Source organism: Mustela lutreola, chromosome 10, assembly GCF_030435805.1.
Source record: "Mustela lutreola isolate mMusLut2 chromosome 10, mMusLut2.pri, whole genome shotgun sequence".
Taxonomy (NCBI): domain Eukaryota; kingdom Metazoa; phylum Chordata; class Mammalia; order Carnivora; family Mustelidae; genus Mustela; species Mustela lutreola.
Window position 1 is genome coordinate 31,252,090 of NC_081299.1, and position 12,341 is coordinate 31,264,430.

The 12,341-nt window shown below is 61.1% G+C and overlaps 1 protein-coding gene across 3 annotated transcripts in view; it reads left to right on the forward strand.

Moving 5' to 3' along the window:
- The first annotated feature begins 3,578 nt into the window (after positions 1–3,578).
- The window catches only part of KCNQ4 (potassium voltage-gated channel subfamily Q member 4), a 52,906-nt gene continuing 44,143 nt past the window's right edge, over positions 3,579–12,341 (forward strand). For 2 of the 3 annotated variants that reach the window (XM_059136034.1, XM_059136036.1), the window contains exon 1: positions 3,580–4,222. In XM_059136034.1, coding sequence (XP_058992017.1) covers positions 3,909–4,222 — 314 coding nt within the window. In that variant the 5' untranslated portion in view covers positions 3,580–3,908. Of the gene's footprint in view, positions 4,223–12,341 lie in introns of all 3 variants that reach the window. The other variant, XM_059136035.1, reaches the window with a different exon arrangement.

Genomic DNA, 12,341 nt, shown 5'->3' on the forward strand with positions numbered 1-12,341 from the left:
CTGGGTGCTGCAGGCATAACTAACTGCACTTCTCTGCACCTCCCCGAGTCCTTCACACCCCTGTACCCTTCTTGGGACATTGCCAGTGGAGACTTTTCCCTCATCTGACCTCTCACACCCTGGGAGCTGTAAGAAACCCGGGGGAGGGGGGGTCTGGGATGTGGAGAGGGAAGAGTAGGAGATCTGGTGGGTGGAAACTTGACCCCCTCCACAACCCATCAACCCCAATTCAAGCAGAACATCTCTGTTTTAATGCTTTGTACATGTTGGGATGCTACTTCATGATTCCATTGCTAATAAAGTCTGAAAATCACTGACTTAAAACCCCTTTCTCACTTCAAGAAAGGAAACTGCAACTTTGGTTGACCTGAGATCACACTGCTGGCTGTTATAGTCAATGACAGGCTTAAGCCAGGTCCCAGCCACTTCTAGACCTAACACTTATAGACCTGGGGGTCTCCACTGCTGGCAGGAGAGAGTCCTAGAGAACAGTTCTAGAGAACATCTCCAGTTCCCCTCAGCCCCTGGCACTGATCCCAGGACCCCAGGGCACAGTAGGTAGGTGCCAGCCAACTGGGAAGACAGGTCACAGATGGTTCTGGGGTTACCCACAGGCTGTGTATCCTTCAGAGATTCCTTCTACCTCTCTGAGCCTCAGCTCTCACACATGGAAATGGTTGCTCTCTGTCCCAGATGGGGCAGGATCTGGCACCCAGTTGGTGCCCCGCAAATGGGAGCTCTCCATCCCCACCCTTCATCTCAATCAATACTTGCTCCATTGATGGATGACGGTGACAGTGATGAATTACAGGAGATCCTGGAGCCTCGCCCCTTTCTTCTTGCAGGGATAGGGGAAACTGAAGCACAGAGTGGGGAAGGGACCCGCCCAGGGACACAGTGAGTCTGGGCATGGTGGCCATTCTGGCCGTGTCACCAGGGCGAGATTCAGAGGCTGAGGGGGGGTGGGGGTGAGAATGAAGCTGCTGAGGGTAGGGCGCAGGGAACAGGTGGGAGAGGGGGAGTGAGAGAGGAGGGTGGGAAACCACCACCTCCCCTGACACTCCTGAAGCAGGGAGGCAGACAGAGAGAGCCTGAGACAGCTGTTTGCTCAGAAAAGTGTCTTAGTCACTAAAGGCTGCAGTGGGGAAAGTCCATCCTCCCAGTCATGTCCTGGGAATCCGGACTGGGGGGGCAGCAAGGCCGCCGGGTGACCCTCAGAGGGGCCACTTGTCCTCTCTGAACCAGACTTTCTTCTCGGCTTCCTCCAGTCCCCCTGTGGGTACATGAACACACACATCCCCCAAATAAGTTGCTTCTGGCCTTTAAGGACCATCTTCTCCATTCCCCTCACCCTTAAGAAGAGTTCGCCGACTTATTACTTTAAAAAGGAGCGGGTGTGTCCTTCTGCTCATTGTACACACCTGCAGGAGAAACAGTCCTCTGTGTCCTATGAAAGTCCTTCCTGAGGTCTAACTTTCATTCCTCTAGCTGCAACCATGGTGTCCTTCCTTTTCCTGCTACCTATGAGGGGGATAATCTAGAGCTGGAGTTGGGAAAGATCATGTAGGGCCCTCTCCTGGCAGTGAGAGCTCCTCACAAAGGAAGGGACTTCTTCAGTTCCTCAAATGGGAAGAGAACTGTGGGGTTCAGAGGTGATGCTAAAGCGTCAGGATCAGATTTCCAAGAACAGACCCAATTCCAGATATCCTGGGTGTTGGTAAGGGCAACCTGTGTTCAAGTGGGGTTTCTGCCACAGAAGAGCCTTTAGACCCCAAGAAAGACCTCCAAATCCCTTACAACTGCTTTTCTTTCCACCTACCATTCAGGTTCCCAGACCTTAGTCCCACCCTGCAGGACCCCTGATTGATGTAGTCTAGACAGTCCCATAGTGTCTGGGAGGTGGGTGCCAAATCTAGGGGCTGCTGGCTTTAGCCCACAGGGAAAGGATGGGTTAACCCAGCACAGGCATTGCATCTGTGTCTGGGCCCTGGGGTCCAGAAACCTTCCCCAGTTGCCAGCGAGGTTGGGGCATAACCTGCCCAGAGGCACCAGGCTCTGGCCCTGGGCACACCTGGAGCCAAAGAGCAGCTGGAAAGATTCAGGTCAAACCCCAGAAGGCGCCCCATGTTATGCAGAGGGAAAAAGGTCACTGTCCGGGTCGGGATGTGTGCAGGCTGCCAAGCTCAGCTTGGGGACCCCCCAGGTCCCTGCAACACCCTCCCGGACGCCTGAAGATCTTCCTCCCTCCCTCCCCCAGAGGCGCTCAGCAGATCAATGCTGCCTTTGCTGACAGCTGAGAATCGAGCTCGCCTTCCCGCCCCCTGCCCCGCCCCTCCCGCTCGGCTCTGTCCCCCGAGAGACTCCCGGAGGAACAGAGAAGAGTTTGCTGCGGAAGCCTTCACCCTGGGGCAGGGCCTGCGGAGGGAGCGGCTGTTGTGGCCGAAGCAGCCGTCAGGGGAAGAGGGAAGGAGGATCGGGAAACCCAAATGACCACTCCTCGCAGGGCCGAGAGGGCTTAAAGGGAACGAAAGGGCTGCCCCCTACCGCTAGAGAGAGGAGGTCAGGCACCAAGAACTTTCCAGCTGGAGAGGCAGTGCGTGGGAAAGAGTCTCCCGTTTGGGGGTGGGATTCTGCAGGCCTCTAGGGACGAAGTCGTCCAGCCCGCGGCGCTGGTTCGGAGCTCACCTCCCAACACCCACGTGCCCTGACCCTGACCCTGGAGGCAAGGGAGCGGTTCAGACTGGCTTGGCGGGGCGCAGACCCTCATTCGGAGGAGACTCTTCTTTGGGGCGGGGCGGGGGCTGGGGGCTCGTCCCCCAACCCGAAGAAAGCAAGCTCAGACGTGGGGGTGGGTGGGAGGAAGAGCGGACACACCCGGGGTCCGCTGTGCAACACGCTGTGACACAGCTCGGCAGTGCCTGGACAACAGGCCTTTCCCGTGGGCGCTGCTCACCAAGCCACACGCGGCCCCGGCACACTTTACACACGCCTCCCGGCGCAGTAAGGGCCCGCCCCGATGGCGAGGGGCACACCTCCTCGCTTCCACCTCCACCACCTAGCGGGACCTGCACCGCGTACACTCATCTTCACACCTATACACACAATGCCCACGCCACGCACCTACATGGACTCTACCCCGTCACCGCGCGCACCCACAGCCACCCGCGCGGCACACACGGAGCACGCACTTCTGGAGCCACTCACACCTGAACTCCACGGGACGCCGAGTCCCATACACGGTCGCGGCCACAGCTGCCCACCCCATGCCCCCACTTTCCGGGGCACCCCCCCACACACACACCCCGGCGAGGCGTCCCAGCCCAGCCGGGCCTCCGGGTCCCGGCAGCCCCTCGCAGCAGTGCACGCCACTAGCACGCGGCCAGCCCCCGGCGGCCGCCGCCACGCGGTCAGGTCCCGGCACCGACTCGTCGGCCCGCCTGGCCGGTGCGCCCAGCCCCGCCGGCTGCTCCGCGCGCCCCCCTCCGCCTCGCCGCGCCCGCCCGCTAGCTCCCTCCCGATTTGGGAAGGCGGCCGCGGGGCGGGCGGGGGCGGCGGGGGAGGGGCGGGGCGGGGGAGGATGACATGTGAGCGGCGCGCCTGAGGCAGGTGGAAAGGCGAGCGGCATGGAGCGCGTAATAAGAGAGTTGGAGTCGGAAAGAGCCGCCCCAGTCGCCGGGGAAGCGGGCGGTCAGTGCGGGCTCCGGCGGCCCCCAGGCTCCGCGCGCCCGCCCCCGGCCCCCGCGCCGCCCCGGCCCGGCCCCTAGCCCCCCGCCGCCCGCGCCCGCCCCGGGCCGCCTCCGCCGGGCCCGGGTCCGAGCCATGCGCCGCTGAGCACCCCGCGCGCGCCCGCCCGCCCCGGACCGCAGCCGGGCCCCGGCGCACCCCCAACCCCACGCCCGGCGCCGCCCATGGCCGAGGCCCCCCCGCGCCGCCTCGGCCTGGCCCCCCCGCCCGGGGACGCCCCCCGCGCCGAGCTGGTGGCGCTCACGGCGGTGCAGAGCGAGCGGGGCGAGGCGGGCGGGGGCGGCTCCCCGCGCCGCCTCGGCCTCCTGGGCAGCCCCCTACCGCCGGGCGCGCCCCTCCCTGGGCCGGGCTCGGGCTCGGGCTCCGCCTGCGGCCAGCGCTCCTCGGCCGCGCACAAGCGCTACCGCCGACTGCAGAACTGGGTCTACAACGTGTTGGAGCGACCCCGAGGCTGGGCCTTCGTCTACCACGTATTCATGTGAGTTTGCGACCCCGCGCCCCTTGCCGCGCCCCCGCGCTCCCGCCTGGCCCAGCCCCTGCCGGAGCCTGGGCTCCCCGGGGCCGGCGCGAGCCGCCCTGGCTCCGCCCCCTGCCCCCCATTCCCACGGCCGACCCTCCTCTCGCTCACCCCCAGGCCTGAGCCCGATTTCTGATCCTCCCCCAGCCTGACCTTAACCCTAATCCCCAGGTCCTGACCCCTGCTTGACCTCGCTTCTGACCTCCCTACCTCAGCTATTTTCATTCTGATCTCCAAGCCCTGCTCCTCCGTCCCAATCCCAGGTTCTCCCCACATCCAGTGTCTTGTCCCCCATCCTCTCTGCATTCCGGAGCCACTACGGTGGGGTCCTCTTTCCTCTTCCCTGCCTCTGCCTCCTTGTGCCCAGACACAAAGGGGACCCAGTGGCCCCCGCACAATTTCTGTTACTATCTCCCCAACTTTGTTGCCACAGTGGGCTCCCACCTGGGCTCCCCTTGGAGATGGCCCTGTACAGGGATGGATGGCCTCCACCCCAGTCCCGGTTGGCCCCCCATTGTAGGGGTTTGGGGGTCCCTGTGAGCCACTTGAGCCCTGACACTCGTGTGTTCTGTGTGACGGTCTTCACCCAGCCTCTCCTCCACCTTGCACCCGCCGGTGGCAGCAGCAGCAGCAGCACCCGGGCTGCCCTGGCTACTCCGGTGCCTGGGCCCGCTAGCCCGCCCCACTCACTGGCTGCTGCACCAGGCCTGGCTCTGGGCACCCTGGGGAAAAAGAAAGAGGAGAGCAGTAGGTTTGGAAACACTGACGCTGGCAGGCCCCCTCCTCCCCCTTGCCAGGCTCCTACAACTTTCAAAAACACTGACCCCTCTTGGATGTAAAGAGTGAATTTTGGCAGCCTAGAGCTCAGTCTTGGGGGACGGCCTGGCCCAGCCGGGAACATGAGAGGCCCCGCGGATATCAGTTGAAGGGTTGGGCCTGGCGCTGGGACGCCTGGAGGTGCCCGAGAAAGACCTCCGGTCCCTGGAAAATGTACGGATATTAATCCCTTCTTGCTGCCTTCAGAGCAGGCCCTTTAGTCTATGGGGTCTCCTCGGTGGCCCCCTTGCCTGTCCACCTGACTGTCAGGCAGTTTTTCTGCCTTGTCTGGCTGTCTTTCTGCTGGAATTTCCACCTGTGTGCAAGTTAGCCTGTCTGTTCATCTCCCCCCCACCTCACTGTCCAGCGGTCCTTCTGCCTGTCTGTTTCCATCCCTCTGTGGGACAGGCATCCCTCTGTATGCCCGTCTGTCCAGTTGTCCATGTGCCTGTCCATCTGTCTCGGTTTTCTACCTGTCTGTTGGTCTGTCTTCCTGCTTGCGTCTGCCCCATCCTAACTGGGTACGCAGGATTTCAGAGGTGAAGGGGAGCCCCCAGGCCGTAGGGAGGGCAGAGGAGGACTCTCTCAGCCAGTGTGCTCCTGGGGGTGGCAGCCTTGACTCAGGCAGACTCCAGCTGGGCTAGGCCAGGGGCAGAGGTTTGTCAGGACACGAGGTCAGACTTAGGGTCAGAGTCAACTGTTAAGGGTAGCCCAACCCCCAGTGCCCATTGGGAGCATCTGGGATGAATGTCTTTCGCTGCAGAGAGGATTGTGGGAGTGATGACAGTACAAAGGAGTTGTACAGAGTCAGGTGGGAGCAGCAGAGGACTGCTAAGGAAAGGGGGTCGAGTTGCCCACATCGGCCTGGGGCACCCAAGGAGGCTGAGACACTCCACGGAGAGGGGCTGTGCCTTCGTGGGCTCCTCTTGGGAGATGACCCTTCCAAGGCAAGGCTGGGCCCGGGGAAACCAGTAGGCCTCTGAGGTGGGGGTCTTTCGTCCTGAGGCCTGGTCTCTCAGCCCCCCAGGGGTCACCAGAGGTGAAGGACCTGCCTCATGACCTCCGGCCAGCCGCTGTCTTCGCCTCTTCTGGAAGGGCCTCTCCTTCCTCTCCAGGAGCTAAATCTGCTGGCACCTTTGCCCCACATCCTGCCCTTTCCGGATGCCAGGAATGCCCTGGCCAGGGGCATGCTTGTTCTGACCACTTGTGCCCGGGAGCCCAGGGACGAGGCATCTCAGGAGCTCTAGGGGAGGAAACGCGGTGTGAGAAGGTCCACAGGACTAGGGAATCTCAGGGAACTAGTCTTCTGTCTTAGAGATCAAATGGAGCGAGGGGTTGGGAGCCCCACCTCTTGGAGGCTGTGTGATCTTGGATGGATCACTGGGCCTCTCTGAGCTTTTAGATGTCTCGGCCGTCAGAGTGGGTAGAAACCCCAACCTTGTGGGCCTCGCTCTCAGATGAGGTAATAGGTGGGAAAGAGCCTGGTGTGCAGCAAGAGCCTGAGTGTGAAAGATGGGGGTTATTCCTGGGGCTGGCGGAGGGGGCCAGACCGGAGGCTTCTGTTGCTCCTGAGGTGCTCCAGATGTGGGGTTTCTCAGTCACTCACTCTGGGATCTTGGCTGTTCTTGCCAGGAAGTGCTTCCTGCTATTGGACTCCTAGCCCTCCCGCTGCACTCTTGGCCAGATCCTTTCCCACCTCCACAACGGGCGCCCAGAGGCGGCTCAAGTGCAGGGGTCTCAGTGTGCCCAGTTAGCTAGCCCCCCCTTCCTGGAGACTCAGGCCCTAGCAGGAGGGGCCTGGCAGAAAAGCCTGGAAAAGAAGGGCTCAGGGAGGAGGGCGCTGGGGTGAGCTGGGTCCGTTCACCCCAGGGGGACGCCAGCCTCACACCTGCCAGGGAGGACCCCATGCAGCCCGCATATTTTTTGGCACTGAAGACTGTTCCCAGGACGAGCTCGGATTCCGGCCCTTCTGCCCGTGCAGCTGTGGTCTCTGGGATGTGGGAACCGCGGACTCCTGTCTTCTCCTTATTGAGGTCCAGGATGAGGGGTTGCGGGCTCCCTCTCCCATCTCTCTCACCTCTCTGTAGGCCCCTGGTCCTGTCCCTAAACCCCAGCCCCTCCTCAGTGTCCCAGTCTTTGATTAAGGCCTCAACCCTTCACAGGCTCTGCGCTCTGGATTTGGAGAAACACCACAATCGCTACCCGTCCTGCTTTTTGAGCCTTTGGTGGGCGGTTGGCGGCGGGGGTGGGGGGGGGGCACCTCCTCTCTGCACCCTTTCAGAGCTACCCCCCGCCCCGCCCCCCAGCCTCACTCTTGAAATTAGAGGGTTGGAGGGGGCTGATACAGGGCACGGTCATTACCCCCCACTTTCCCCACACCACTGTGAGACTCTGGCTGCTCCCAGCCCCCAGCTGCCCAGTGCTTTCTCTATGTGAAGGTTTACACTCTGTAAACATCCTCCTCAGCCTTGTCCCTGGGGTCAGAAGCTGTGGGAATGGGGAGGGGAGGAGGTGGCGGCAGCTCCTGGGGCCCTCAGACTCCTAACCCCGGAGTCTTCCAAGCTCCCACCCTGCCCATCTGAGAACGATCACTGCCTGGGTTGGTAATGAGCCCAGCAAAGGGGGCCTAGAGCCCTTGGGCGCCCCCAAGGAGTGGGTCCACATTTTGATAGCCCATTTTTCTTATAAGAAAACTAAGGCTCTGAGGACCCACGTCACACAGTGAATCAGAAGCAGATGCGGAACCAGACCCCAAGACTCCTGACTCCCTATCCAGGCCGTGCCCCTTGCTCCCTGCAGTTGCCTGGTGGGGTTTGGGGGGGCGGCGCCGGTGGCTCCAGCAGTTGGAACGGAAATTTCTCATCACTCGTTGAGCTGCAGTGATCACCGGGCCGTCCGTAAACCACCTCCACCAGGCAGGTGCTGCTATCCTCCGCATTTGACAGGTGGGGAGATGAGGCTCAGGAGAGGTCTCTGCGGAGCCTCCTGAGAGCGACGGCTGACTCAGACCTCCTTCTCCTGCATCTTGGCTTCAGCCAGGGCCCCGGCCCCAGACCCCGCAGGAGGGCCGCTCCTGTGCCATTTGTTTCTCTGCCCCAGCACGTAGCACCCAGCCCTCAGCACACAGCACCCAGCACCCAGCTCCCAGACAGCAGGGGGTGAGCAGGGAGAAAAGTTTGTGAGATTGGACAGCAATTGCCCAGCCTCGCGCCAAGGCTTCATACTCGTGCTATACTTGGCTTTGCGCGCGCACACACACACCCGCTGCACACTCGACTGTCTGTCTCGTGCACACACTCACTACGGCTTTGAAATCTAACACAGAGCTGTCCCTACCTCTTCACTGACTTCACAGAGACGCTCCCAGGCCTGCTGCCCCAGCCCAGACCCCTAGCACAGAAGACAGCCGACCCCCTTCCCTGAGTTTCTTGCCTCCACCTGCCCTTACAGGCCTCGGTTTACCTGTGCGTCCACCTGGGAGGGCAGCCCCAGGCCACGTGGGAGCAGGTTAGCTGGCCTCCTAGAGTTCGGCTGGCCTTTACTTTCCCTGAAGGCCGCCCCTGGAACCGTTATGCCCAGGCCCGCAGCGTGCTGCTGAGTCCACTGAGGCACGGAAAGGAGTGTCACATCCGGCAGATCCGTAGTACAGCTGTGCCAGGAACCCAGGCCTCTGCCTTCCAGAGCAGGACTTTAGATCTGTTCCTCGCCCCAGCTGATGGTGAAGGCTAACGCCCCCAAGAACTTGGCCTTATGATGGGGAAAGTCTTGGAGTGTGACCCAGATTTTTGGTGCTGCTGTTTTTCAGTTCTCATTCTTTTGTTTGGTCCTTATGAGGAGGGGGCGAATGGAGAGACCATCCTGGCAGCTTTCTATCCCTTCTTCTGTTCCTCTCCCTGCTCCTTAGGCCCCTTGATGCCCTCCTGCCCAAGTTAGACTTCTCATACGACTCCATAGTATGTTCATTCCTTCCATTGAGGAAGCCCTGCTGATAGTCTGACTTTAGTCCCTACTGCTGCAGAAACCTCTGTTCTCCCAGTGTTGGAGCCAGGAGTGCTCCGAGAGGTGATTATTCTTGGGCTGATGGCAGCACTTTGAGTGGGTGATTAATTTAAGGTTCTCTGAGCCAGTCAAGGGAGCTGAAATCTCCCGGGGAGCAGGAGAAAGGAAAGCTCTGCAGAGCGGCCAAGGCCCTGCCCCCGCCAGCCCCATCCCCCAAGGGGGCCACGCAGGGAGCTTCCCCGGACTCGGAGCAGCTCATCGCCCTTCCTCCCCAGCACCACACCCATGGGGGTTATTGTGCAAGGCTGACCCCCAGCAGGGAATTCAGGGGGCCCCTCTCTAGTACCCCAAGTGTGGGAGTTGTGGGGCTGGGGCGGGGAAAGAGCGGGGCCCTGGCTTCTCTCCAGAGGCTGCCCCCTGAGTGGGTCAAGAGCACGAGCTCTGAGTCCGACAGATTTGGGTTCACTTCTTGTTCCACCCAAAGCAGTTATGTGTCCTTGGGCAAGTTACCTGACCTCTCTGAGCTTCGATTTTGTCATCTAAAAGCCAGGAGAGTCGGGGCCGAGTGGGTTAAAGTGTGGGCATCATGCTGGGCGCAGGCGGTGGCAGGTACGGGCCGGACACCCAGTTGTTCTGTGGGCTGGGGGGTGGGGGTGCTCTCTGTGGGCTCGGGCCTTGCAGTCCCGCCTCTAACCCCCACAGGCATGAGGGAAGGCAGGCCCTTCGTGATCCTGATCGTGATCCTCGGTTCACATGGGGTGGGGGAGATGGGGCTGGAGAGGGGACGCCACCCACTTGTGCGAGGCGGCGCAGCTAGTGAGTGGTGGCACCAGGACTCCGACCTGGGTCCCTAGATAGCTCTGTACCAGGCCTAGGGGGCTCAGGGCGACAGACCAGGCCTGTGCCCTGCCTGGGACTCCACTGTGTAGGCCTCATGGTCACACCTGCAGCCAGCCTGACCCCAGGGAGATGGAAGTAGAGCCATGGTGCTCAGGGGGACAGCAGGGGACCCCTGGGAGAGGGGAGCAATACCCCCCTCTCTCCTGAACGTATCATCCTGGGGAATGGGGACAGGGAATCCCGAAGGAGAATTAGAGATCTTAATACTTGCTGGGAAAGTACGCACCCTGCGTCCACCCCAGTCCACGAGCCCAACTCCCCGCCTCCCCCACCGCTGTAAGATGGGGCTAAACAGGACCGTGGTCCGTTCACAGCTGCTGCGCCAGAGCGACTCAGGGGAACCAGGAGGAGCTGCTGTACAGACCTTAAGTTTTGCAGGAATGGGGGGCCTCAAGGGTCTCTAGCACCTTTTTCCTGGGCCCTTCCAAGGACTGGGAGCACTTAGAAGGGCACTTGGGAGGCTGCCTGCCCCCAGAGGGGGCTCTGATGGGCTAGGGAGAGGGTGCTAGTCAGACATGGGGGGCCCCCATAATGTGCCCCTAGGACTTCAGGCTTTCTGGGCAACTCTGTCCCTAGGGCAGGATCTGTGTGCCCTGGGGGCTTGGCACCTGGGGATGGGGGAGGTGAGGAAGGAATAGGAGGGGCAGCCCCAGGCAGCAGACTAATTGGGCTGGGAATCCGTGGGCAGCGCCTGAGGGAGGGAGGCAGGGAGCAGGGAGCTCAGCAATTCCCTCCCTCTTCCTTCCTTCTTGGAGACGGGGGAACAGTGAGTGGAGTGGGGTCTCTGGCCTGGCGGCCCTCCTCAATCTCTTGAGGAGGGGCGGCACTTTCTCCTGAGACTCCTCGGACATGTAGGCCAGACTGGTGGGAAAGGGGGAAAGCTTGCTGGAGATAAATGGAGTGTGATTCCCACTGAAGCATGAAGGATGGAGGTCAGACAGCAGGAAGGACTGCCCACTAACCAGGAGGTAGAGTGACATTCCCTGTGGTACCCTTCCCCAAACTTGCGGACCCACGTCTAGCTGTGCAGGACAAGATTAACTCTGCTCATTATCCTGCCAAGCAAGGGGCACCCCTCCTTCACTGGGTGAGGAGACAGAAGCTGCTCCCTGGGAGCCGAGCTCTGGTGGGTGGGGGAGGGAGGGAGAGGGGTCAGGTACCCTTTGGCTTTGGGGGGTGGTCATAGGCTGCCTCTATGCCGCTCTTTCCCTGCCACTCCTCCCCGGGAGCCTCAGGCCTCCCCAGGTCACCGTCTTTGGGTTTATTTTTTGCTGGGCCTGGCTGTCCCCTGGGAGGGGAGGGGGCAGGGAGCAGAGGAGGGGAGAAGGAACAGCTTTGTCAGCACAATCTCGGGCGTCTCTGCTCCTGCTCTCCTTGGCCCGGCTGCCACCCTCTTCCGGAGGGACCAGTCCCTGGGCATAATGGGGACCCAGACCGCTGTGGGACTTCCTCTGCTGGGGTAGAAATAGGCCTTTCTGCCCTCACCTTTTCTCATTTCATCCTGCTGCCAAACATCAGAGCCAGAAAGAGACCTCAGAGCTCAAGCAGAGTTGTGGCTTCTTTGCACACATGGGGAAACTGAGGCCAGGAGAAAGGACCAGGTGGCCCAAGGACACAGTACCCACAGGTCCCCTCAGGAGATGGGGGTTGTGCTGGAGTTGCCCAGGACTGAGCAATGCTTCCCTCAGCATTGCATCCCTGGGTTCACTCACTCGTCTGATTTTCCAGCTTCTGGGGATTGCAGGCAGTCTGGTGGGGGAGACAGAAAAGGGAGAAAGTATGACCCAGGGCCCAGCAGGGGGAGGGAGATGCAGCCTGGGGGTGCGCTGAAGGCCACCCCAGGACCTCTCCCTGCTGCCCTTTATTGTCCTTGCTGTGAAAAATACGCCAGCCTTGTTTTACAGAGGGGAATGAAGGCCCCAAGTCCGCATAATCAGCAAGCTGTAGAGGTGGGATTCAAACCTGGGACAGGGTCCCCGGGATGCTGCCCCTGAAGGTCTAAGCCCGTTGGGTCCTCACTTGACTCCCCTCAGTTGGCCTGTCTGGCTCTTCTCTCTCTTTCTGCCCAATGAATGTTGGAGTTCCTTGTGGCTCTGTTGTGTGTCCTCCTCACTATACAGAGTTCTAGTGTGTGTGTGCGCGGCCTCAAACACTCCTGTGACACTGGGGGTCCCCTCTGGGATGACAGCCTGCCCCTTGCAATTTCATCCCTGAGCTTCCCGGGAACACCTTGCCCCCTTATCCCGTGGGCACCTCAAACTCAGCCTCTCGCTTCCCCAGTGCCCCCTACAGTGACTCTCCTACCACTCACTACCCGAGTCAGGAACTCCCTCCCTCAGGCATCTTTTTTTTTTTTTAAAGATTT